The 25,297-nt window shown below is 34.5% G+C and overlaps 1 protein-coding gene across 2 annotated transcripts in view; it reads left to right on the top strand.

Moving 5' to 3' along the window:
* The window catches only part of immp2l (inner mitochondrial membrane peptidase subunit 2), a 444,163-nt gene that overhangs the window by 29,345 nt on the left and 389,521 nt on the right, over positions 1-25,297 (top strand). For both annotated transcript variants that reach the window (XM_088644863.1, XM_088644864.1), the window contains exons 2-3: positions 5,097-5,234; positions 20,705-20,808. In XM_088644863.1, the coding sequence (XP_088500989.1) occupies positions 5,100-5,234; positions 20,705-20,808 (239 nt within the window). In that variant the 5' untranslated portion in view covers positions 5,097-5,099. The remainder of the gene's footprint in view (positions 1-5,096; positions 5,235-20,704; positions 20,809-25,297) is intronic.

Below are 25,297 nucleotides of genomic sequence, written 5' to 3'. Positions count from 1 at the left end.
CCTGGGGAAAAAGATTCCATCTCCCGTTTTGATGGAGAGAAAAGAGTACATGTCCAAAGTGGCTTGTAAAGACTAATATAATGAGGCACATGCTTTTTAAAGATAGTTACAGAGGAATAGATATCAGCTTTTCAAAGCTTTCTGTATTATGACCAAGAGAATGTGTGCTTTTGGACCAAGTGACCACTACTTGTGTACCAAGTGTCAAACTATTGATTGCTGCAAAGGCTCCACAACTGTTGGAGGTGACTCCTCTTACCTGCCATCACTGCCTAGCTGCTGTTCTTTGCGATTTGGCTCTTCCAAAAGGCCATCTTGGAGTGCATGACGTATTCGAAGACAAGCTCTCCACCCTGAATGATGTGCTTCAAAGTAGTTTTGACTTGCATGTGATCATGATTGATGAGATCCAATACAAGCAACAGACATTGACTGACAGATCAATATTGCAGACCTTGGTCAATAGCAATGAATCTTTGAACTCATTTTGTGAAATACTTGCAGCTCTTAAAAGGCATGATTTCATTGGAAAGCATAATTTTGCAAACAAGTACAAACAATAAAATAATCCCATTAACAGGCTGAATATGTCATCCTTGGTGATTTTTCTGAAAATTACTCTTTTGTTCTTCAGGATGTTACACAATGATTTAATTTGACCAATGGTATATTTTCATCCAACTGTCTGCTACTAAAATATGACTGTCTTTTTGAACATTGCGTTTCTTTCAAGTTTTTTTTATTTCTCACATTGACCCACATCAGATTAAAACAACTGTAAAATCTCCATTCATCTGTATCATTATGAAGGGGATTTTGGAATCCGGGCAGAGTGAATTTCTTTGCAACATCTCATGGATTAAATGATTCCGAGGAACCACAAAAACACTGTAGCAAAACCAAGTATTCAGTATTCAGCAGCCTTGTCACTACCAAATCATGACACCAGAACATCTATTTCTTGAAAAGAGAACATACCCATACTATACATAGCATTCATGTACTCCACAGTGAAAGAATGAGAAGATGAATGTGGTATGTTAACAGAGAGATTCAGTTGGACTACATCACTCAAAAGCAACATGCACTGGGCACAGCATTAAAAATCAATCTGCGTGAAGACATAGTCAGATAACTTAGACTTTCAAAAATAATAGTTGACTGAGAAATGGTTAACTTTTGAAGGTATCCAGGACTTTTTCAACATAGAATATGACTGAAAATGTTGGTTTGGCTGTGCTGGATGTTTTCCAAAACACATCCTCCCTCCAGCACGACCTGCTCACTCGATCTCATATCCTAGAATTGTTAATATGATTCTGATATCTAGGTACTATGTTTTGACAGTCGCAGAGCCTTTAACAGTAGCAGAAAGAATACTTTAAGTCAGAAGTCGACATGTATTAAGTCTCACAGATATTATACAATTGGACAACAGAACCCAAAGGAGAATCTACTGGATGAGACCTTTTTGTGCAAAGACATATTTTGGCTTTAGGTAATGGATGTCAAATGCTTTTTAGTGTATTCAGAACCACACTTTTATGTTGCGTTTTCTTAAATGTTGACCCTCTGCCATCATATTGTTGGTCATACTTTACATATTAAACTACCAAAGGTCCACTTTGTAATTGTCAGTGATAATACATTAGAGTCAGTTGAATACTGTATCTCATACCAAAAAGTATAAAACAACCCAATTGTGTCTTTTTGAAAGGATCATATTCTGATTCTGAGGATGGCAGGTAGTCAAGAATCTGAGATGAACTACTGTACACTCCCTAGAACACTGGCAGAATCCACTAGATCAAGTGGTGAATTAAAACCAGGAATCTGAAACTTCCAGGGAGAGAAGTGAACTCTGTGTAGGATGACAACAGCAGGACAGAAAAGAGGACCCTGTGCGGGACAGTGTATGGATCCTGTGTGAGTCAGTGGATGGACCTTGTGTAGGATGATGACCGCAGGGCAGAACAGAGATCCCTGTGAGGCAGTGGATGTGGGATCACATTCTGTGTGCGACAATGGGTTTTTGGGAACAGACCCTGTCTAGGCAAGTAACGGCACATACATTTTCATTTGGTAGTCTTTGTTCTGAGAAGCCAGTAAGCAATTCAAGTGGCCTGCAATTGATAGAGGAATTGAAGAAGTCTAACCAGTAGCTCAAAGAAAAGCCTACACTTTTGTTTTGGTACTGGCTGTTCTGTGTTCCTACACTGTAAATAAAAAGCACTTTTTGTATGTTTTTGTAAATGTCTGCATTTGTGTCCTTTTTCCTGCGACCTGCCTATCCAAATATTGATATATATATATATGACATTCCAACCTCCAGGTGGGTCATAATATCTTAAATACCGTATATGAAAAATTAATATTCATTGGTGCTTCAACCTGAAAGACAATTTGGAAATGCAAAGAGTTTTGACATTGCACCAAGGCTGTGGCTGTCACAACTGTAGATTGGAAGTTACAATGTCTTTGAAGACTAATGAAAAACTACCTGAATATTGGTGTGAAAGGTTTTGTTTCAAATCCCCTCTCCACACAACAAATGTATGCAATGTTCAGGAATATTTGGTATGGTCATGCAAAAATTAGTTTGCTTTTGCACCCACATCATAAGAACTTCAGAAACGTACCAAAGGAGAGGAGTCATTTCAGTCCATTTAGCCCATTTGATTGCAATAATTAATTCTTCTAAGGATCTCATCCAGCCATTTCATGAAAGAAAGTGGCATATCAAATTCAACAGCCTGATAAAGTCATTTGTTCCAGACCCCCACCTGCAGACAGCTGGGTTCCACCTAGGATGTATTTCTGTATTTTATGTATATTATGTGACATTGGCTAGAGGAAAAAAAAAACGTTCCGAGACCTATACAGAAATACTGAAGTTTCTTCTATTAATGAGATGGGCTTTAATGCACTGGAGTGGAATTGTCATACTGTAATAAAAACGCCATGTTAAGAGGCTTCCTGTGCTATTGATACTGATGATACAATGACATTACTTGGCAGAGCTATAAAAGAAGCTGTCTTGAACTGATTGCAAATTGTTTTTTAATGTGATAAAAAATACAACACTGTAGAAGAGCTGAATGCAAAATAACGGCAACATAAACGTTTTCCCACTATACACTTCCCTGGAGGTAAGTGAGATAGACAGCCAGAAGAAAACGAGAGGCACTGATTCTATTTGTATTTAAAATCACAGGATGCTGTCACTTTCCTATTTCATTACATAGAATTATCCAGTGTAGAAGCTTCACATCACTTATTTGTGAATGCAACAGAAAAATGTACTCAACATCTCCATCTTATGAATTAAAGAAAGAAGAAGTAGGCTAATAATGCAAATTACATAGTTATTTAGAAAGAAGTTTTTGAAAGACTTATTTTGATAATGCTGTCTGTCATTCTTATGTTTTGTTGTCTCCACTGGTGTTAGGAACTTACATGGTAATTTATGCAGGAGAGTGAGTTTGACATTGCAGCCAGTGAATATTCTTGCTTTGCTTAGGGTAAACTCCTAACAGCAAACTATTTTTTTTTGGCACTTTTGAATACAGACTGACCTAATTACTGAAGAATATTTTAGCTGTCAGCATGTCATTAACAAATGGTTCAGAGTTAACTGTTTAGTGTTTTTATTTTCTCTTTAGTGTTCTCTTCTGACAATTTAATATTGGTAGCAAACAGAAGTCTGTACAATATCTGGTTGAGATACAATTTAATACTTGATTTCTAACAGAAATCACAATAGTATCGTGAATAATAATTTGTTTAATTTGCCAGCAAGCTGTTATTATTAGTGCCTGCATACAGATTCCACATGGTCCTCTTACTATATAACCTTTTATTAGTTTAATTACTTCAAGTCAATAAGGACTGCAGGTCAAAGAGAGGGCAAATGATTTGTTTAAGTGGTCAGCGAGTTCTGTCCTTAGGGTTATCAGGTTCTGTTTTGGTCTTTTGGTCTCACGTGCATTCTGCATACAGTAGGTGTATAATCCACTAATGCATTTCTTTATATTTTTGTTTCTGATGAGGATACTCTTGTTACTTCTTTTTTGTTTGCAAGAATAATATGTTTTCTAAAGTATTATTCACTAACATGTCACCACTAATGCAAAGAAAATTCACCATTAATGTTATTATGTTTACAACTCTATTTTTAATGTTAGTAGCAATAACCAAAACTGTCTCTTTGAAAGCTGATCTGCAGTATTGTAAGAATAAGGAACAAATAATAGGTTTATTCCATGCTGAAAAGAGAAGAAAGAAAACACAACGTTTCGGCCGTGGAGCCTTCTTCAGGTGTGAGAAAGACTGGGCCACACCTGAAGTGTGGTCCTCACACCTGAAGAAGGCTCCACGGCCGAAACGTTGTGTTTTCTTTCTTCTCTTTTCAGCAGGAATAAACCTATTACTTGTCCCTTTGCAGCCTACGCATGATGACACAGCTACCCACCTGAACTATTGTAAGAATAATATCACTAGTTAGAATTCTGAGCATTCATCATCACTTTCCCTTCATGAATTCCCTTTAAACTACTATTGTTTTCTTTCAACTACTGTATAATTTTCTTTAAACTACTGTGTATTTTTATGTAAAATGTATTAGGAGGAATTAAAATTATTGTATTAGGATGTTTGAGAGATATGCATTGATTTTTTCCTGTGTGTTAACTGGTATTATCAAATCAGTGATTTGAAAACCGGCTTGATTAGAATTAGAATCAGTAAATATAATCTAACCATGTGTTTAGGAAATTCATTTACCCTCTCTGCAAAGGTGAAAGGGTTTTCTGTCTTTACTCCATGTGGAGATACAAAATCTGCTCCAGAAATAAAAGTGTTAATTTCTTTTGTCATCTCACCCACTCTGTGACTACATCATTTTAATTATTGTACAGTTTGATATGATTATGATATTGATTTGTTTGATTATGATATTTGTCTGATTAGGATGTTGTGATATCGCTATTAATCACTGTACTGTTTGGAAACTTTAACAAAAACTTGCTTTTAAAAGTGGCTGCAGATAGATATATAAACAATGTAAATCTATTATACGTTTTCTGTTTCCTTTTCAGGAAATGGCTCAACTGGGAGGTTTTGGGCGAAGGTATATCAAAGCCTTTGTTAGTGGCTTCTTCATTGCTGTGCCTGTCACTGTGACTGTGTTAGACCGCCTTGCTTATGTGGCACGGGTGGAAGGGGCGTCAATGCAGGTAAGATTTCCCTCCCTTCCTTTGTGACATGTGCAGGACAATTTCTTCCTGTGGCCATTGTTGTCTTGCATTAAGTTTTAGATAACAGAAACAGATAAAAATGTGCATTATAGGAAATTAATATATCCATTAACATTCGTTCCATTTGTAGCACAGATAATTTAACATTTCAAGTTGCAAAGGCTTTTTAAAGGCTTCATTCTTAACTTTATTAGAAGTTAACACTATGGTAAGAATAATATCTACCAACTGTGTTGATAAAATCAAAATTCATGAAACCTGAAAAAGTGTTTACTTCTATGTAAGATGCAGACATGCAAAGATTGAAAGCCCTATGGTTCATGTTTCCCACTTAAATGTCCTTAGCATAGCTTGTGGCATGTGTAAGATATATCTTTAAGTGTAATGGGAGCTTTAGAATTTTAATTACAATTCAGTCTGATCTTTTTAAAACTTATTCCCAAAGTGCATACAAATCTGAAGGTGACTTAGTTCCCTTAAAATCTTTATTTATTGTAGATCTTTACTACAGAGACATGGTTCAGAAGCTAATAATCTTCACACAGGAAAATTTAGAACTTGTATCTGCTTACTCCTTTCTGTGTACATATAATATTAAAGGGCTAAAGTAAATCACTGTACCAGAACATTCTTTCCCTTCTGTGAGTGATTTATTATACACGTCTTTAGAAAAAAGGCTGTATAGTCTTGGAGAATTTTGAGGGGAAACAGCATGAAGTCCTTAAGACAGCATATCGTAATACCTGCAGGCATGTGGTTGTCAATATGGCTTCAAGTGTTCGTTGTTGGGTTCTTGAGAATTTGATTCATAGTACACTTCTGAAAATGAAACTTATATCATGCCACTTCACGCTGAGCAGAAAATTAAATCTTTGGTATGACAGAAGCATAAGCAGGCTGCAGTGTTACCCTAAATGCTCTTTTTTGTCTTATGACTGGTAGGTAGAACTCATTACTAATTTTTCATCCAGAATCACAGCTGTTTCGACACTGTGTGAGGGATCTTTGAGGTTGGAATTTATCATTCATCATTCTGCATGGATCAAAAGATAATTGCTTTCCATTTTGCCACTGTTTATGACAACAGTTACTATTATTACTGGATCATGCTGATCTGGCATTTTGGGTACTGGTTTCAACTATATTTTAGACAGCCTGTGTCAGTTAACATGACACGAGTCTACAGATGGTAGCTTTTTACTCTCTGAGTATCTTTTGATAAAATAGTGGAGTGCATGTACATTTTTGTGCCTTATACAGCACAGTTAAGCTTTAGAAAGTTTTCATTTTCTTTGTATTTTGTATTGTTTAATTTACAGTGTTTCCTGCATACTGCATTATATTATAAAGAAAACACATGGACACTTTCCTAACTGCACACATTTACTGTACCGAGATAGTTTTTGTTTATTGCACAAGGTTCTGCATTGTTGCCTTAAAGTGTTAAAAGCATTTTCTAGATCATTCTGTTTTTATAATCACTCAAGATTTGGTAAACAATCTTAAAAATACCAGAAAAATGTTACAACAATGATTGGTCTTTGTAATAACTGAAATATAGAAATATACCAGCTTTATGGATTATACATATCTAATGTTCAGAAAAGGCACTATTACTTATGTGTACCTGGAATGGTTTTATGTAAAAGACCTTAAGTGATGTTTTTTAATCGATTTTGTTAGGAAACACGTGTGTCCTAGCTAGAAAAACAATTTAAATGCTTTATTACAGTAACTAAATATTGAATTCAAAAACGTTTTAGACATTTGGAATTTTTTTTGTCTGGCATTATTCATTTCATAGGTGAATGTAAAGTCATCCCATTGTAGTACTGCAGTACTTTTTAACCTTTTATTTTCCCAATATGCTTAGTCTTAACTATAGAGTAACGGTCCATAACTGCTCTTACGAAACATGCTGTGAAAGGCAACAGATATCAGTAATTCCATCATCTGCATTTTTTTAAATGTGTGCAAATATATAGACTGAATGTAAAGATGCTACCTGGAGTGCATTCAAGAGATGGACTCTACTGACACTGCTTGTCAGTATTGCAACAAGTTGAACAATGATCTCACTTTTGATGTTGATCCTCATAAATATTCAGATTACTATCTTAGGAGGAAGCCAAGCAACACATACATTGCAGTAAAGATATGCAATTTCCAAGTAATCAGTAATAACACCTTTTCGCATTCTCTCCTACAGTACGTTCACCAAACAGGTGTTGTTTATTCCTTCAGCAGCGAGCTGAAGTTTAGCTGTTAATTAACCTCTGGAATGATAAAAAACATGTTCATTTCCGAATAGATTACTTCTCAGCTGCAAACTGTTGTTCAAGGCTTAGAACAGAGACTGAGTGTTTTCTCAAAAGAGAAATTTAAATTGATTTTGTAAATCAATAAATAAAATATAGGCTATGTGTGTATTTTATTTAAAATATCTGACTTGACATACTTTGTGGTTCCAGTAAATGTTTTTACTGTGTACACTGGTACAATATGGCTAACTTAAACATAATATTGTGAAAGATGGGTCACAGAACAGGATTTTGTTTTAATTTAATTTTTGTGGCATATACACTGCATATACTGTACATTTACTGATATTTGAAATATTTCTCCATAATTCTGGGTATTGAACCTTGATTTATTTTTATAATTGTTGTGTTTTTTGACAGCAAGATATGACATCTAATTTTACAGACCATAATTCATCACTTTTTTTCATCCTGAAACAGACATTAATTTTTCAGTTAATTATTTATTCACATATTGGCTCAGGAAGGACTATCTATTTTGCATCTTGCCCTATAGGCTATATCTTATATGCAGTAGTCTCATACTCTTGATTGTAGCTAACAGACACAACTAAAAGGGAAAACGTAGAGTCTGGTCAGTTTAAAACCATGTTTTTTTATAGGAAAACTAATTGTCAGTGCTCCTATGCTGTTGCCATGGAAACCTGTCTGGAAGAAGTTGTGTAGAAATTATAGTGACAGTAAATATGCTTCTGGCTTCTTAAATGAATCCTAGAGTGATGAAATTTATTTAAGCAAAAAATTATTATAAAACAATGAAACAAATATCTAAACAACTTTTTACAAGCAGTAGACATGCTTGCGTTATTATTTCAATAAATAAATCAACAAGAATATGTGTCAAGTTTTCTTCCACAGCATACCTGGCCTTTTCTCTTTTAGGGTTATGTAATAGGAACAGTTCACTTCTAAAGGTCAGATATAGGGCTACCTGTGCTTTGATCATGCAACACTGGAACTAAACATGTTTAGGAGGCTATAAAACAAATGTGAGACAACAAACTGTAATCCCTGTCTCTCTCTCTCATCCTAGCGTTAATCCCGCATCAGCAGGGTCCGCTTGTCAGCACACCCGTCTCCATTTGGTGGTTTGAACCAAATCTTTGAGCTGACGTTGCCATTAAATGCGACAGAGAATACTCCAACCGGCGCGTCGGGGGGGGGGGGGAGAGAACAAAGTAATGTTGCCAATTCATAGAGGGGGATTATTAGGAGGCATGGGAAATTTGGCCAGGACGCCGAGGTTACGCCGAGGTTACACCCCTACCCTTTTCGAGAAACACCCTGGGATTTTTAATGACACAGAGAGTCAGGACCTTGGTTTTACGTCTCATCCGAAAGACGGCGCTTGTTTACAGTATAGTGTCCCCGTCGCTATACTGGGGCATTAGGACCCACATGGACCGCAGGGTGAGCGCCCCCTGCTGGCCTCACTAACACCTCTTCCAGCAGCAACCTTAGTTTTTCCCAGGAGGTCTCACATCCAGGTACTGACCAGGCTCACACCTGCTTAGCTTCAGTGGGTTGCCAATTGTAAGTTGCAGAGTTAAATGGCTGCTGGCTAAAATTGTAATCCCTGTAACATTTGTATTTTATCTTGTATGTAACTTATTGGCAAAGATATTTGCATGTCATCTGAATCCTATTGAAATGTACTGGTAGGATCAGAAAATGCATGTCCTGAACTATTTTAGTTACAAGGATGTATTAATGAAGTATTGTTTTCATGAAACTTTATTTACAGAAATTCACCTTCACAACCCGACATGTCAAAGAAGCATCTAATTGGCAATTTTCCCAAAGACTCCATATACCTGAGTGTTTAGTTTGCTTAACCTATTTTTTAGAATTGGTATGAAGTCTGGTCTGGAAGAATATCTTGCTTCTACAAACATAAATATAATGGAGTTTAGATCATAATTCTCAGGAGGAACTAACTAAAAAGCCTGTCTATCAATTTTACAGTAACTGGTTTGTGGTACTCAAGTAGGTCAAAGTCAAGGACTTTATCTACGAGATTGCTTCGTCTAAATTTAAATGAACAGCTGTTTCTGGAAAAGCAGCAAACTGGAGAAATCCAGATTTGTGGTTTTGTAACTGCGAAACAGTTATAAAGGAACTGATCAGGCTAGGATGCCCAATTTAAAGTTTTTTTGAAAATCTGTTATGTCAGAAATTTGAAGGTGAAATTATATGGATATTTACAACCCTGTATCTTGCCAATAAGGTAGAAGTGAGCCTAATACATTTTTCTTGGATTTCGGACGTGTAGAATAGTTAAAAGGGTTAAAACAACTGGCCTTTGTTAAATGTACTCTGTACAGCTGGAATGCTTGCCCATAGTACTCTGGACACTTTCCAACAGATACATATTAAAAGACTACAGGCCCAAAAGAGACTTATCATACTCTTTCTGGATGCCTGGTGTTAAGCTGTTTAAGTACATTACCTACAAGAATATGCAGTACTTCAGAGATAAAGCACTCATCCATCTATATGGTAAACAAGCATAAAAAATGTAATTCATATGTATGGCATTGTTTATTTGTTCCATTTTACTGTTTTGCATGCTGAATTAGACCACAGGATTTTACAGAAGCTAATTAAAACCGCATAGAAAAAAGTCTTTATTGAATTCCTATTTGTACTACTGTATTTATTTAGCAGATTCCTTTAACTAAGATGTTTTACATTCAAATTTCAGTTCTATAACTGTATACACCTGCTGCAAATATAGTAGTTGTAGCAATAGAGGTGAAGGATTTTAATACAATACTCCTTAACAGCAAATATAATAATATTAATTTTAAAATGCATTCTTTCATTTTTAGTTCTGTTAGCTGTGTTTACTACTGTATGGAAGTATGCTAGCATTTGAAAGGAGATCCAAATCCTTCTCCTGATTAAATGTAATGATACATTTATACTGTAGCTTGCAAAATCCTAATCAAAGATGATAATGTTATGAAAGTCATTTACTTTTATCTGTTTTTCTCATCTCTCTCACCACCATTCCTAGGTTTCCATAATAGCCTTAATAGTTATACAAACAGTGTCGGCCAGTAGTAAAGATTTGACAACTGTTAGCATGATTCATTTGTGCTTTGCTGTAGAGTTAGTATAATACATTTTATCTTGATTAGCCCATAATCATTACATAATTCACAGCTTTTAATCTTTGCAAAGAGTGGTGCAGTTGATTTATTTTAATGTAAAATCAGGGTGTTATTCAAAAGAGATTTATACTACCTTACATTTTGTCACTTGCTTTGTCAGCATTAGCATTACATCATCTTAGCATTTCTAGTTTAATTGCTGTGTAAAGCGCTTTGAGTTCCTTTGGGATGACACGTGCTATATAATAGCAAGCAATTGTAATTTATTATTAATTCTATATTGAGACAAAAATAGCAACAAACACTAGCATGTGTATAGAACTTTTTACCCTAAAGGATCACACATCAAGAGGAACCCATTTTAGCCACATACAGTACAGCTTTTATGTACCAGCAACCCCAGTACACTGCAGATCAGGCACAGAAGTGATATATTACTTTACCATTTGAACTGAGGGAAACATTTAGACCAGATTTGTTGAGCCAAAATGTCAGGGTAAACATCCTTAGTCCAGAACACTTCCATTGAGTTTAACATCTCATCTGAAGAATGGCACCTCTTTCAGTACAGTAGCTCTGGTCACTGGGGCATTGATTTGGGAAATTGTGGTTCACAGGGTAGAGTGCCACCTACCGGTCCATCACAAAGCAATCTTTCTTAGTTCTGACCAGGTCCAGCCTTGCTTAGTTTCTTAGATTTTACAAGATGTCACAACTAGATTCTGTTCTTAATACTTCATATATGCTGTATATATAAGGGAATGTCAAATAACATCTAAAAACAAAATGTGTTGGAGCGAATGTTTTCAGAGGAGGGGGAAAAGGTGGAGGAAGTTGAAGAGTGGAGCCTCCTCAGCTAGTGCCTTTGCATGGAATCTGTGGCAGGATCACCAGATGGTGTGTGAGGAATGATGGAATAGAAACCGAGAGAACCTTCAGCCAAGCTGTTGGAAGCCTTTTGCTTTTGTTAAAACACAACTAGTGAAATAATCTGATTTAGAGATTAACAGAACACCAGAATGCATTAGTTAAATGTCTTTTTTTGTTTTGTTTTTGAAAATGAAAATATAATTTGAGGTGATTTGCATTGGAACATTCTTAAACACTGAAAGTGTAAGACATCAATTAATTGTAAAATGATTAATAAGCACAAATTGTATGAGATATTCAAATTGCCTTCTTCAGTTTATAAGGAGTACAGAATCCCTTGTTGAAAAACAATTAGTCTCAACGTTTAGGCTCTTTACAGTGCAGCAAAGATGGTTATTAGTGACAGCTTGTTGGTTATCGAAAACTAACACATTTTCCAATTTTGGAAGGTTAGCACATTCATATTCATTCTACAATTGTACATCTTACGGTAACACTGCTCATTTTATCCATGAAAATATAAGTGGATGTGTATTACTTACAGTATACCTCAGCCACTGAAAGCTATCATTTGGATCTGCAGACTGCAGGAAGAGGGAGAGTTGTGAGAGCCTTTGCTTAGGGGAGGAAGATGAAATATACTGATGGAGTTTCTATAATTGTCATTCACTAGGAAGGGGAAGGTTTCACCCTTGAGTGAAAATCACAGTCAATTCATGTAGAATAACTGGTAGAAATATAAACAAAAGCACCTGAGGCAGACGGATTGTTGGGAAGCCTGAAGCTAATTACTTCCCAGCCAACACTCAACTTATTTCATTCCCATATCAGATCGACGGTGTCAGAGGAAATTTTGAGAAATTGGTTTGCTTAGAAGGGTTGCATTTAAAAGCAGTTCTTCAGGCTGGACACTATCATAAGTGCCTAAATTACACTTTAAGAGCTTCTACGGGGTCAAAAAAGGGGAATAGAGAACAGTCACATATCCGTGTGACCAACATTGCACATTGCAAAACAGGGCCATCATTGTGGACAGGCAGGAGTGAAAAAGAAAAGACGTTAGTGATACTTTTCTGGTGCTGCACACAAACTTCACTACTTGAGTTCCCTCATTAACAAACAAAAGAAGAGACCTTAATTTTAAGGAAATCTGTGGTATTTTTTATATTTGTAATTTTCCTAATAGATCCATAAGGCAAAAATATTACTCTTGGTTGTACTTAAGTACATTTTTAATAGGGACCAGGTTGAGTTCTTTTTAGTATTAGTATTGTGTTGGCTTACCTGGGTAAGAGTATGTACTGTACTGTACCTTCTGTAAATACTTCTGAAAGTAAACGTCTCAGTTTAGTAGCATTGATCAGTCCTGGTAATTGAGTGGGGAAGATTGGGTGCGGTGTTTTGGGCTAGTCACTCCAGTTGTGAATAGTCTGTAAATATCAGTTTGTGTGAATTGTCTTCCATATTTGTAATTTGATTAATTGTCTATTATGCTATTTCGTATTTTATACCACATTGCTCCTTGGAAAATTAAAACAAAATGTGACCTTGCTCAATGGCTTGACCAGAGGGATTGCAGTTTCATAATTTGCTTGTACCTAAAGTAGTGTCAGTGCTGAATAATGTTTAACCTCTATTCAATACTACAATTTACTTTTATAAGAATTGTAGTAAGCTACTGTATAGAAAGACAATGTTGCTTCGACAAAAATACTATTGTTTTGTTCTTAATCAAACCATTTTGCCGATTTTGAATATGCTCTATTTGAGGGTTAAACATAACTTTTTGTAGGCACAACATAATGAACTGAGCAGTACTTGAAAACATATTCTCTTTTATGATTCATTTTCAGGAAGTCTTCTCTGACTGTGTGCATATTCCCATATTCCTGTTACTTGCTTCTTCACTATTGGTTTTATAGTAAAATAAATATTTAATTTGCTTGGACTCAAAGTAAATAATGTGAGTTATTTTTCTTTTACTCACATCCTTAAAATGTTATTATGCCCTCTTTTTATTGCTAAATTCTGAAGTACAAGATTAAAATTATATTAAAAAGAAAACAACACTTTAAAAAATGTTCTTAAATTTTGTTAAGCTTTCTTTGGAAACAGTGATCTACTGTACCATTGTCTAGAAAACATTAAAAACTTTAGTGAAGTTAAAGTCTTATCTGTAGGGAAATTTCTGTTCCATAGTTTTTTTTAGAGGAAATTTAGTTTTGCGGATATAAAAATATTTGAGTGTAATTTTCAGTGATTTTCTTTGTAATAAAAAATGTATTTTCTGTATTACATGAAATATCACATAGTGGTAATGAAAAGAAAATCATGTTTCAATCTGCCTGAAGGTTGAGGAACCACCTAAAGAAAATAAAAAAGCAAAACAAAAACTTTAGTTCAATTTTCTCAAAGGAAAAATAATAGTATTTATAAAAGAAATGCAATATTATTTTTATCATTATTTACAAGCCATTGATTGACTTCTAAAAAATATATTTAATGAAACATTCAATGTCAATTAATATCAGCTGTCTTTTTTGTTACGATAAAATGAAACGTATGTGTCATGCAAGAATTGTTTGATATACATAAACATGCAAAACAAAACTATCAAAGTTAATGATGACATTGGAAATCTTACTGCACCTGCTGCTGCTTAATGGTAGGAAGAATTGAGTTTTTTTTTCTTAATAATGAGATGTTACTTAAGTTGCAATATGGTGCAAATGTGGATTGTATAATAAATACAATTTTACCAGTTTGTGTGGAGATTACAGGTTTAAATCCAAGATGTGAAACTTGCCTTCTTTGGCCTTTCTGAGGTAGAGTTGAGTGAATCTAATTGTAAGACAATCTTTTTCCACTTACAGGTCAATAGAAAGCTGTTAGTATTTGAATACAAGAAACATTACAGACAATATATATGATAGTTAATAAAGATGAAATATTCCATAAATTTAAAAAATATTTATTCGTTTATAAGTTATAATAATTAGTTTTAAATTACATGTATTAGTTTTAAAGCAGTCTTTTAAAACGATTTATGTTTTTTTTATTCTTAGTGAATCATCAAACTTCAAGTCCCATTTAATGATTTTACAGCAATTAATATTCTTTTTTAACATGCAACATCTGTGTTGCTGTCAAAGGAGTTATGGATCTTTTACTGATGCTTTGATTATGATATGAATCTTATATAATCTTTAAGAACATGACTAAAACAGGGAATATTTTAGTCAATGTCTTTGATATAAAAAAATAATATCTTCTATATGACAGCTAGATCTCATTTTATGACTGATTAATTCAATGTGATCCTCTGTTCCATAAAATGACTTCATATCTTCTGTAAATTAACTTGTTTGCTAAAGTCCTTTCCAAGAGTTCTGTACTAAAAGCTTATATATTTGATATTATCACTAAAGCCCAGGGAAAAACCTGTTTCCTTTCCATTAAAAAATATGAGAACATATAAAACTCAAACATGCATTATAGTGGCATACTTTTGAGAAAGGAATGTTGACTTAAGCAAAAGATTTTACTTTGTTAAAGCTCTGCTCCCATGTGAAATGTGAGGCAAAGGCTGAAATCTATGTGCTCATTTTTTTTTATTTCAGTGAAAAACTTTCCGTTTGATCCCAAGTGGTATCTTAGATCTCTGCTTCATTTATAACAGTGTCACTGAATTGTCTTAGTTCCATCTAGGATCAAGGATGATGCATTTGAGCAGAGACACTGCAAACAGTATTGCATTGCAAAACCATGCTGAATGGAAACACATTTTGGCTGTAATGACTGCGATTGTTCCTCAATATAGAATCAAGTCCTCAGATGTATTTTACTGGGCTTTTTCTTCAACACTAATTAATTTTTCCATGCTTTGCTTGATCCAAGAAAATTTGCAATTCTGTTTAAAGGCTATTGTACTCAGGCACAAGTGTCACGTTAGTGTGATAGCATATTTAAAACGGTAGACATACAGTACAGAAGTCACAGAGGTTTTCAGTGCATATTGATCATTAAAATGTTCTTGTGTTGGAGTCTAGGGAGATAAAAGTAGTAATGCCAAGACCTCAAGTGAAATCCAATGTCAGTGTAAGAAAGATGAGCTTTTGAAAAGAAAGTTTTTAAAGTAATAGTAGAAATTATACAACAGGCATTCTTTTTTAATATTACATAAAGAAAAAAAATGTACATATACTGTATATACTGAAGAGGCTTACATTATTTTGTTTTGTGCAAAGGATTAACCGTTAGAAGCAATTAATACTCTCTTTGTATTCTTTTTTAAAAGTCTGTTTTAAGGAATCAGGGTGTCTGTCTTTGTATTTTGTGTAAATTGTATATATTTTAATAGGATTCTATGGAACTTTTATGTCAAGAAGAGTCAAGACCTGTTAAGCAACAATGTGAAATAATTTCAAAGTTGGTTTGCATTGTTTGATTAGCAAAATACACGGTAATTTAAAATGTATATACAGTTTGCACATTAAATAGTGGGTGGCAGTGATTCTAAATTCTTCTAAATTCTAAAAAATCCATATTCATATTAAATTGGTGGAGTGCACAAACCCATTTTCTTACAGAGACATCTACAGTAGTTTGTTCTCTTGTGATTTGTATTATGCACAAAGTTTTCCCATAATGGATCACCTCAATTTGGAACTCACAGACTTCTCGACATTTCTTTTCCCCATAGTTGACAAATCTATTTGTTAGTCAGGCATAAAGTGGAAATTAGATTCAATAACATAAAAGCAAAATAAAAAAATCACACAGAAGACATTCAGTAGTAGTATTCATCATCGTGGTTATGTACTAACTACAGGAGTGTGAATAAAAGTGACCTTTGTGATTTTTTATTTTAAATATTTATGACAAATATGCCTTGCTCTGTGCAGCACTAGTAAGATAACAGTATAACATTTTTAAGAACGATTTAACATTACCCATCAATAGCAAATAGCAAATAGCAAATAGCAAATAGCAAATAGCAAATAGCAAATAGCAAATAGCAAATGTCTCTCAGCATTTTAGTCTTCAAACGTTTTGGCTCACTCAGGTTTACTTAAAATGTGTAAATTGTTCTCCTTGATATTTGACTTTTTTGCTTCATAATGTACGTTACACAGCTATTCTCTCTGTGAAATGAAACCTTTATCAGTGTGACAATTTTTCACTTTTAAGATATCTTTTGCCCCATTTGTGTAACTAATGACATGCCATGAAGTTGATTTTGGGTTCTCTTCTGTTGACTTGGCTACAATAAATTGTGTACAGGTTTTTGTCATCAACCATGGGTTTTCCAACATTGTGTAAAAAACAGAAACCCGCTGTTGTACACGACACTACAGAAATAGCTGAAAGGCGGGATAACATCATCCAGAATAGCCACTGGACCATAAGTAGAATGTAAACTCTTAAACCCCCATTCGTGGTAATAACATGGCTGGACACAGACTGTAAAACCTTCTGTAAAAGTGTTGCATTTCAGGGCACTGTGGGAAATGTGCCTTATGTGTGTCTTCTTTGGTGTTCTCCAGAAATTGCCTTTTTTTTTGTTACAATTAAATTCATACATCCCTACAATGGACTTCCTTCATCCATAGTTTCTATATTGAGAGTTAATCTTCTCAACCGCAAGACACGTGCTCATACATTGTTTTGACTTAGGACACTTAAAAAGCATGTGGCTTTTCCACCAACCTGTGATTCTGATGTCATCTTGCCATTCTTCCAAGTTGGTCTGACAGCTGGGCTCTCAGTTTTGTATTTTTCATACTAGTGTGCCCACCTGATTTTAGTGCTCTCTTAAGTAGATTCAGAGTTTGATTGCTGTTTCTTAATGCCAGGATTCAAGGTAAATAACATCACATTATACTGTTATTTATAATTTAATTTATATGTAGGATTATAATTCCTATTATTGTATGTTTACATTTAAAGGTTGTATCTGCAAGTTTTGTTACCTTTTGATGAGTGTAACCCAAACCATTGTAATCTATCTTCCTATTTCCAATATACTCAAGTGTTCTAGGACACTCAAGGGTTTTTGGAATCGTAATCCCTGTGGCTGGCAAGAAAAACCCGTTTGTCTTCCCAAGAAGAATTGCTTTGAAAATGTTCCAGGTCAAGTGTTCTTGTTTCTTCTGCAAGAGGCTCTGAATAATTGATATTAACAATTAAAACAGTTCTTTAAAATGTCCTTTGCTTTATATGATCTATAAGCTCATTGTTATATAACACACACAATGTGGCAAAGAAGTCCAGTTTGGAAAGAACAGGACGCACTGTCACAGCCTTGTATGACTCTTCTTAGACAGCTGTGAGAACTGAAGTTGACAAATTCTGCACAATTGAATATCTGCAGATGAATCTTGTAATTGCCCAATAATGATCAATTGCATTCTCTTTGGATTTTTATGATAGCGATCTGTTCTAGCTAAAGGAATTTACTGTACAAGAGGGCTTCTTGGAAGTGAGTGTAAATGAATATATAGTATGAGAAATAGTTACGTGCATTGTGCATAGTGTGTGGTGCCCATTGAAACACTGTGAACTAAAGTCTGAGCAAACCTGTTTCTTATTAAAAAGTGTCTTCCATCATTTCTTGGAAACTTTAATAAGAACTAATGTAATTTCCAAGCATGTCCAGAAAAAGCATATATTCACTGACCTGTACAGGCAAATATGTTCTTGTTTTCACCTTCTTAAATCATTTTGGTCACTAACTCATTGACTAATGGAAAGGATTTGTCTACATGAAACAGCACACATCTTTTCCATTAATCAATGTGTTAGTGACAAAAAATGAACAAAAGAACATGATTTAAGATTAATGTAGATGTACTTACTGTACTGTACGTTTCACTTGTTCAGATAAGTATGTAACCAGAATGTTCTCCTCTATACAGTAGCTATGGCTGCGCTACTCATTTTTTCCCAAGATATCAGAGCAAGACACCTTTTAGTCCCCCAACAATAATCATTGCCGTCAAAACTAAAACCTTTTAAAATATTAATAATATTTTCTATTATGAGAACAGTGATCAACCACATTTACCATCATGACCATTATCAAGTCTACAGCAGCTAAAGCTAACTGTAGCAAGTGTGCCATTAGATAGTGTAAATGTGCTGAGAAGCAATGCCAAATACTGTATATTTTTAAAGTTGTACATGTTTGTGCATCCAGGTCCCTCAAATAACCAAGATAACACTTACATTTTGGAAAACAATTTAGCATGACTTCACCGGCCTTAAAAGATCAATGCATTTTAGTATTTGACCTTTTCTTTGCTCTTAATGTTTCCCTCACTTGAGCATATTAAAAGGTGAATTGCTATTGCATGTTGACCCAGATTCCTGTTCTTGGCTCCCAGGAGCCATCCAATGTGGCATCTGCTTCTGCACTTTTGTGGGTGCAATTTTAGCAATTATAGTCTCTTCATTCACCATTTAATAGGTGTTTTCTGCACCCCGCTAAGATGGTTCCTCTTACAATTATCTGTTAATTGGAAAACTGTTGAGCGTGGAATAATGCAGAACTCAATACAAAGTTATTTTGTGATAATGGAATTTATGTATCAGGGATTTATCTTAGAAACTGTCACCTGTACTTGCTTTTTAATATGAGTGCCCATCTTGCTTTTTGTGTATTCTCTTTGTATCGTTTTATCTTTTGTGTGTTGTTTCTAATAACATTAACACACATTTTGCAAATTAATACCATTTCAGGTGCAGTCTAACTTGCTAAATAATGATCAGGGAAACATCTGACTTATTTTTTCAGTATTCAGATTAATCTATATACAGTATATGTTCTTGTTAATAATCATCAGGGTTGGGGAAAATTCAGTTACTAAAAATGGCAAACAAAGGAAGGCAGAGATATGATGTCTTTGTTATTTTTTAATTCTTCAGATTCATAATATTGATTTATATTTCTGATCCTTCATGATGCTGTAGAAGTGGCAGAGCAAATTTTAAAAAATAGGATTCAAGACTCAGTAAGCACCTGGAAAGTACCATTTAATAGAAGTGCAGAATGTTATATACAGGTGGCAGAAGTATACGATATAAATATAAAATGGGAAACTGATATCAAAGAAGTTACCTATGGGAAGGCATTGGTGCTAATGTGAACATGTAATTTTTAATTCAAGACCATGTGAAGAAACAATAAAAAAGCAAGCAATTTTTCTATGTACAGTAGTTCTATAGTTAAAAGCACATAATTTAAGTTCAAGGGATGTTATCTAAAAAGTGTACAATGCACTAGTAAAAACGTATTAGAATATGTGAAAAAAACAACTATTGCTACTCTAATCAGCCTATAGAACAGTGATCCAAAACCTTGCCAGACTCAAAGTTATGTCCTACTCCAACAAGCTAAATTAAAAAAGTCACTTTAGTCTTTAACTAAGAAGCCTACAAGGGGACATGATCCACGTATGTCCTAGAGTTAAAGAGTAGTGAAATAAAAATCAGAGTGGAAAGTACATGGTGGTGCATTTGAAACAGTGAGCAAAAGGCTTTTCTTAACAAAGTGGAATCTGAGTCTGGACCAAGATACCCTGTTGTAGGTTCTTTCAAGAGAAGTGAAAACAAGCTGGATGTGCCCAGTGGCCTCTTCTTGTTTACAAACTATATTTTTCTATAGTTATAATTTTATCTGGTTATTTTTACAAGCAGTGAAAGATATTGTCTAAAGATACTCAAGTAGGGAGCTGCGTCAGCATGCATAGGGCTGCAAAGGAACAAGTGAAGGTTTATTCCATGCTGAAAAGAGAAGAAAGGAAACATAGCTTTTCGACTGTGGAGCCTTCTTTGGGTGTCAGGCTGTGGAGCCGGCTGTGGAGCCTTCTTCAGGTGGTTCCACAGCCTGACACCCAAACGTTGTTTCCTTTCTTCTCTTTTCAGCATGGAATAAACCTTTACTTGTTCCTGTTGTCTAAAGACTACATGTTAATATCTTGTTTCTCTTTCTGTGATGCCCCATTTTATTACAATACTATATGGTATGTATGCTTTTTTGTCTGTTTCCTTTTTCTTGATGCAAATATAATTGAACGTCAATGCATGTTGCCAAACACAGTAGAGACATACACATTTTTAATGCAGTTTTTTTCTTTCTTAGCCTTCCTTGAACCCTGAAGGAGGAACAACATCTGACATAGTGCTTTTAAACCGTTGGAGTGTTCGACACTATCAAGTACAGCGTGGAGACATTGTGTCAGTGGTGTAAGTAATAAGTGGATTTGATTGACAATTCTTTCTTGAGTATGCAAACTGTGTAATGAAATGTATGTTCAGGTCAAATGAATGTTTAAGCCTAATGTGGAGCACATTTGGAATATTTTCAACCGTTCTGATAGCTGTATATGCCTCTAGGTTCACATTCCTTTGTTGCATTTTTGGTGTGCCTTTTCTAAAATACAACAGTCTGCAAATTACCTTTACCTTTGGTGCTCTGTGGCATTGCTCTGTTTTCCATTTGGGTATTTAAATAATCAATTACACTGTATGAAATTATATGAATTAAAAAGCCCAGCATGTCTGTTAAATCCTCAAATAATTAGTAGATCTACACATTAATCTAGGTAACAGCCTGAGGTTACATGAAGGACAGTTAAATACTTTTATTGGAATATTGGTAGGTCATTGCATGTTATGTAAAATGACGTATTGATTAGTTATTGTAAGTAGTCATTCATACTAAGATATTTGGAAGATAAAAGTTTGTTTTTGGTTTTGGTTTTGGTTTTTTTACAGGTGTTATCATTATATCATAAAAATATCTTAGCTAATCAGGCAGCATTGTCCATACTTTGTGTGTGTGTCTAACTTGATAAGGTCACATGGCAGGAAGGGCACATATTTTTTCTACTCTGTCAATGTGATCTTTCCAAGTGATGAGAGTAATTGCCCACACACTTCAGTATCTTCTAATATTTCCTAGCTTGCGACTTCATGGTATATGAATGCAAGTCTTAAGTATTCACTCGGGGCATCTTTATCGTCTCCCTGGGATAACGAGGTAGTTTTTTGTGGAAGAACAGTTGCTCTACTTGGCTGATTGAATCAGGATTCTGTTGCACTTTTATATGCCATTTTTAAAACAGAGTGTCTATTGACACAGTACTGGAATGACTTTGGGGCTTTAGGCTATTACCAAGACGCCAATTAGCGTACTTCTTTCAGTGTCTGTCAGTGTGTATTCATACGCTTTCTTTATTTTAAATCACCATGGGATGTTGAATGTGCCTTTGCTTATGAGCAAACGCTTACATTTTTTCCTTGTGGATTTCTATCTATTTATTCATCTGTTCATTTTTATGTATATATTTCATCAACAATTTAAAGCACAAAGGGTAAATTGTTTTAATTTTATCAGAAAAAATGTAATACACATTGTAGAAGCATTTAAAAAAACAGAAATTTTAGCATTGTCGTTAATGGCTTTTCATTTTTTACTTTCTGGGTGTGGAGTGGATATTGTTCAGTTATCCTAATATGTGTTTTAAATGTATACATCATAATGAGTAATAGGCGATTATTTTCTACATACAGTAGTGCTGCTGTTGTTTTTCCCATTTCACTTTTATCCTTTATACTTTTCAAGTCCCTTGTTAAAAAGTGCTAGATCTAACTAATAGTAGCCTTTTCACTGTACTGTATATTCTTTTGTAAACCTATATTTAGTGGTCCAATCCACCTGTTCTAAACACACCAGGACTACAAGTTTTCACCCTTGGTACCCAGGTAGTACCGTGATGATTCTGATTTTCTAAGCTTGATTAAATTGAACCAAGCGAGCATGATTGTTACATGTTTAAAAATCTCCCTTTGGGAACTCATGCCATGCGCAATTACTAGCTATGTTTGTCCAATAACTAGGCTACTGCTGCATTTTTGTTTGAAAAGGAGATACTTTTTTTTTAATTTGACCTTTTTAATAGTAATATCATTGATTACAAATGAAAGATTCTGGAAATGGGCTCAAAATATTTGATTTCATGTGTAAATTGTGAAATAAGAAAATTCATCATTTTGGGAATTTACATTTCTGCCTCAGTGAGAATAAATATCTAATTGCAGTCTGACCTGACAGTTGGATCATTATATTTGTGGTATAGACAAAAGAGGGACCGGATGATATTGAGGAGATTATTTGTGCTTGGAAGCTATTGGTAATTCTAAAAATCTATGCAGTAGTACTCTATAAATAATCATTTGTGTGTTTTACAGTGGCTCTCATAGAAATCCATACTTCATTAAATATTTTTGCAGCCTTATGTAGTTTCCAAAATATTACACAAATGTGTTTTGTTTTTCATGTTCTGTGATAGGTAGTGTTTGATTTCTTATTTCCACAGAAATTTAGATAAGCTGATTTCCTTGTGAGAACCGGATTTTCATTACCTTTTCATTGATATTTGTTTATTTTTGTGGATTAAAATTTCTGAAAATCAGATATATTTGTTAAAATCTGAAAACCTGTTTATAAACCTACAGTATGTTCTCTTCCAAGTCAGTTTTATGCTTACTGATATTGCCCAAAGATGGCACTGTCTCCCTGCAGGGGATATTCTGAACAGGTCACAGGAAATGTGCCATTAATTTATTCAACATAACCTTTTTGATGTATTATTTCCCAGAGAGTCCCAGGGAAGAGGCAAAGTGTAGCCAAAGACAAGTGAACCTTGTGCAGACATTTATAACTGTGTTCGCTGCAAAAACAAAATAATTACATATTGTGTGATTTAGAAATAAAACATATAATTAACTGGGAAAAAAAACAACGTTAATAAACACTTTCTGATTCAGCCCTGTGGCAGAGGGATGATACTGCTATTTTAGATGGCAGCAGCATGCATTGCTTTGTTCAAACACAGAAGTAAACGGCCACAGGAGTGCTGTGATTCACCAACACTGCTGAAGTTAATAAGAACATCTGTGGCTTCTGTAGTCCGAGCCATGGTACATATTAGGAATCAACACAAACTGTTCCTTTCGAGCATGACAGTTTCTTTCCAAAATCTTTTTTAAACATTTGTACTTTTTTAAAATATGAGACTGGCAAGTAATAAAATTTAGATGAGAAGCAAGCCTAGAGTCAAGCTCGAACAGATTTGTTTTTGAGCTTAAGAACAAGTACTGCAAACAGAATAATCATCAGTGTATTTTGCAGTAATCAGGGTGGTAAATATAAATATATTTGTATATGTCATTAAATCCTGACTCTTAATTCTTAATTAAAGAATGACCTTTAGCTTTCATAATCCTTGTGTTACTGTGTTGGAAAAAAATAGTTTTAGGATAGAACTTACCATCCTTTTGTTTTTAGTGAAAAATAAACTGACAATTGATAACAATTGAATTGTAAGGGGGCATATTGGTGGTATAAGCTAAAAATACTCTTCACATCAAGACAGCCTATATATGTAAAGTTTAAAGTTTTTAAACTATTTTTTTTAGAAAATCTGATTAAGTCTATGATTCCCAGGCATACTTCACATTCCGTTTGAAAACATATTTGTATGGACTATTCTATGCCATTCCTTGGGGTAATATCTTACTTGTGAAATATTCTTCATTTTAAGCAAAGACTAATTAGGAAACAATTTCTATACAAGATAAATATACAGTATGTGTGCCAAAGCTATAAAGTATATCCAAAATGCTTGATATGCTTTTAAAGAATGTCAATGCTTGACAACACAGTATGAACCTGAAAGGATTTAGGTGTAATGAAAAAGTGTAAAAGAAAACACGCACACTTTGTTTCTTTTGCTGCTTTAAAATATGTAACAGAATTCAACATAGCATAAGGAATTTCTATTTTGTGTTTTAGGTCTTTTCTGAGATAATGTAGACTCATATTCCAATTAAAAATAAACCTGGCATTATTCATGTTACAAATACTGTCATTTAAATATAGTATTCATGTATCGTTTATGCACAGTTCAATAAAAGGGTTTTGAAACTAAACCCTATTAATGTTGCAGTAGTAATCCGATTCTTAGGTGATTAAAGCTGTTGTTATGGAACGCAGCTCCAAAGTACTGCTGCAAAATGAATGGCAACATGCCTCTAAATGAAGACAAAACAGGACAAAGGAAATAAGTATTTCTCTCCTTTGCAGTTCTCATGCTTTTTATGTAACACTGAGATTTGACTAAATGTATTTATTTTGTTGTTATTCCATCTGTAATGGGGCTCATTTGGTCCTTGAGCCTATAACAGTGATATACTGTACAATGATACACTAAAAAAACCTCAATAGCCTTGAACTGTCCTACAAGGGGGGGCCTCAGCTTTGGAATAGAGGGACTCGTTGCCTTCTAGGGAGGTGCGTGGTTGGGAGGGATTTAAGAGACAGTGGCCGAATACTGACAGGAGTGGAGCTTTGCCCACCACACACGGTTGAACACTTTGAAGTAATGAGAAATGTTCTTAGAGTCTGTATTATCAAGGAATTCACAATCCAATTCAATGTCATCTCACACCTCTTTTTCAATTGAGGACAAGTGAATCCAGATAATACTGAACCATGACCAAGCCAATTGTTTTTGCTGATGTTTTTAGTTGTTAAATGAGAAAGCTAAGCCTCTAAGATACAACACACTGAGCCTGCAATCTCTACTTTGCAGCATTGCTTCTTAGACAACAGCATGATGTTACCCTTTAACACATCAGGAAAAATAGCAACTGATGCTAATAAAAGGAG

The sequence above is a fragment of the Lepisosteus platostomus genome, chromosome 9, assembly GCF_059453375.1.
Source record: "Lepisosteus platostomus isolate fLepPlt1 chromosome 9, fLepPlt1.hap1, whole genome shotgun sequence".
Taxonomy (NCBI): domain Eukaryota; kingdom Metazoa; phylum Chordata; class Actinopteri; order Semionotiformes; family Lepisosteidae; genus Lepisosteus; species Lepisosteus platostomus.
The sequence above is the reverse complement of the archived record's forward strand: the minus strand, read 5'-3'. Positions and strand labels throughout refer to the sequence as shown.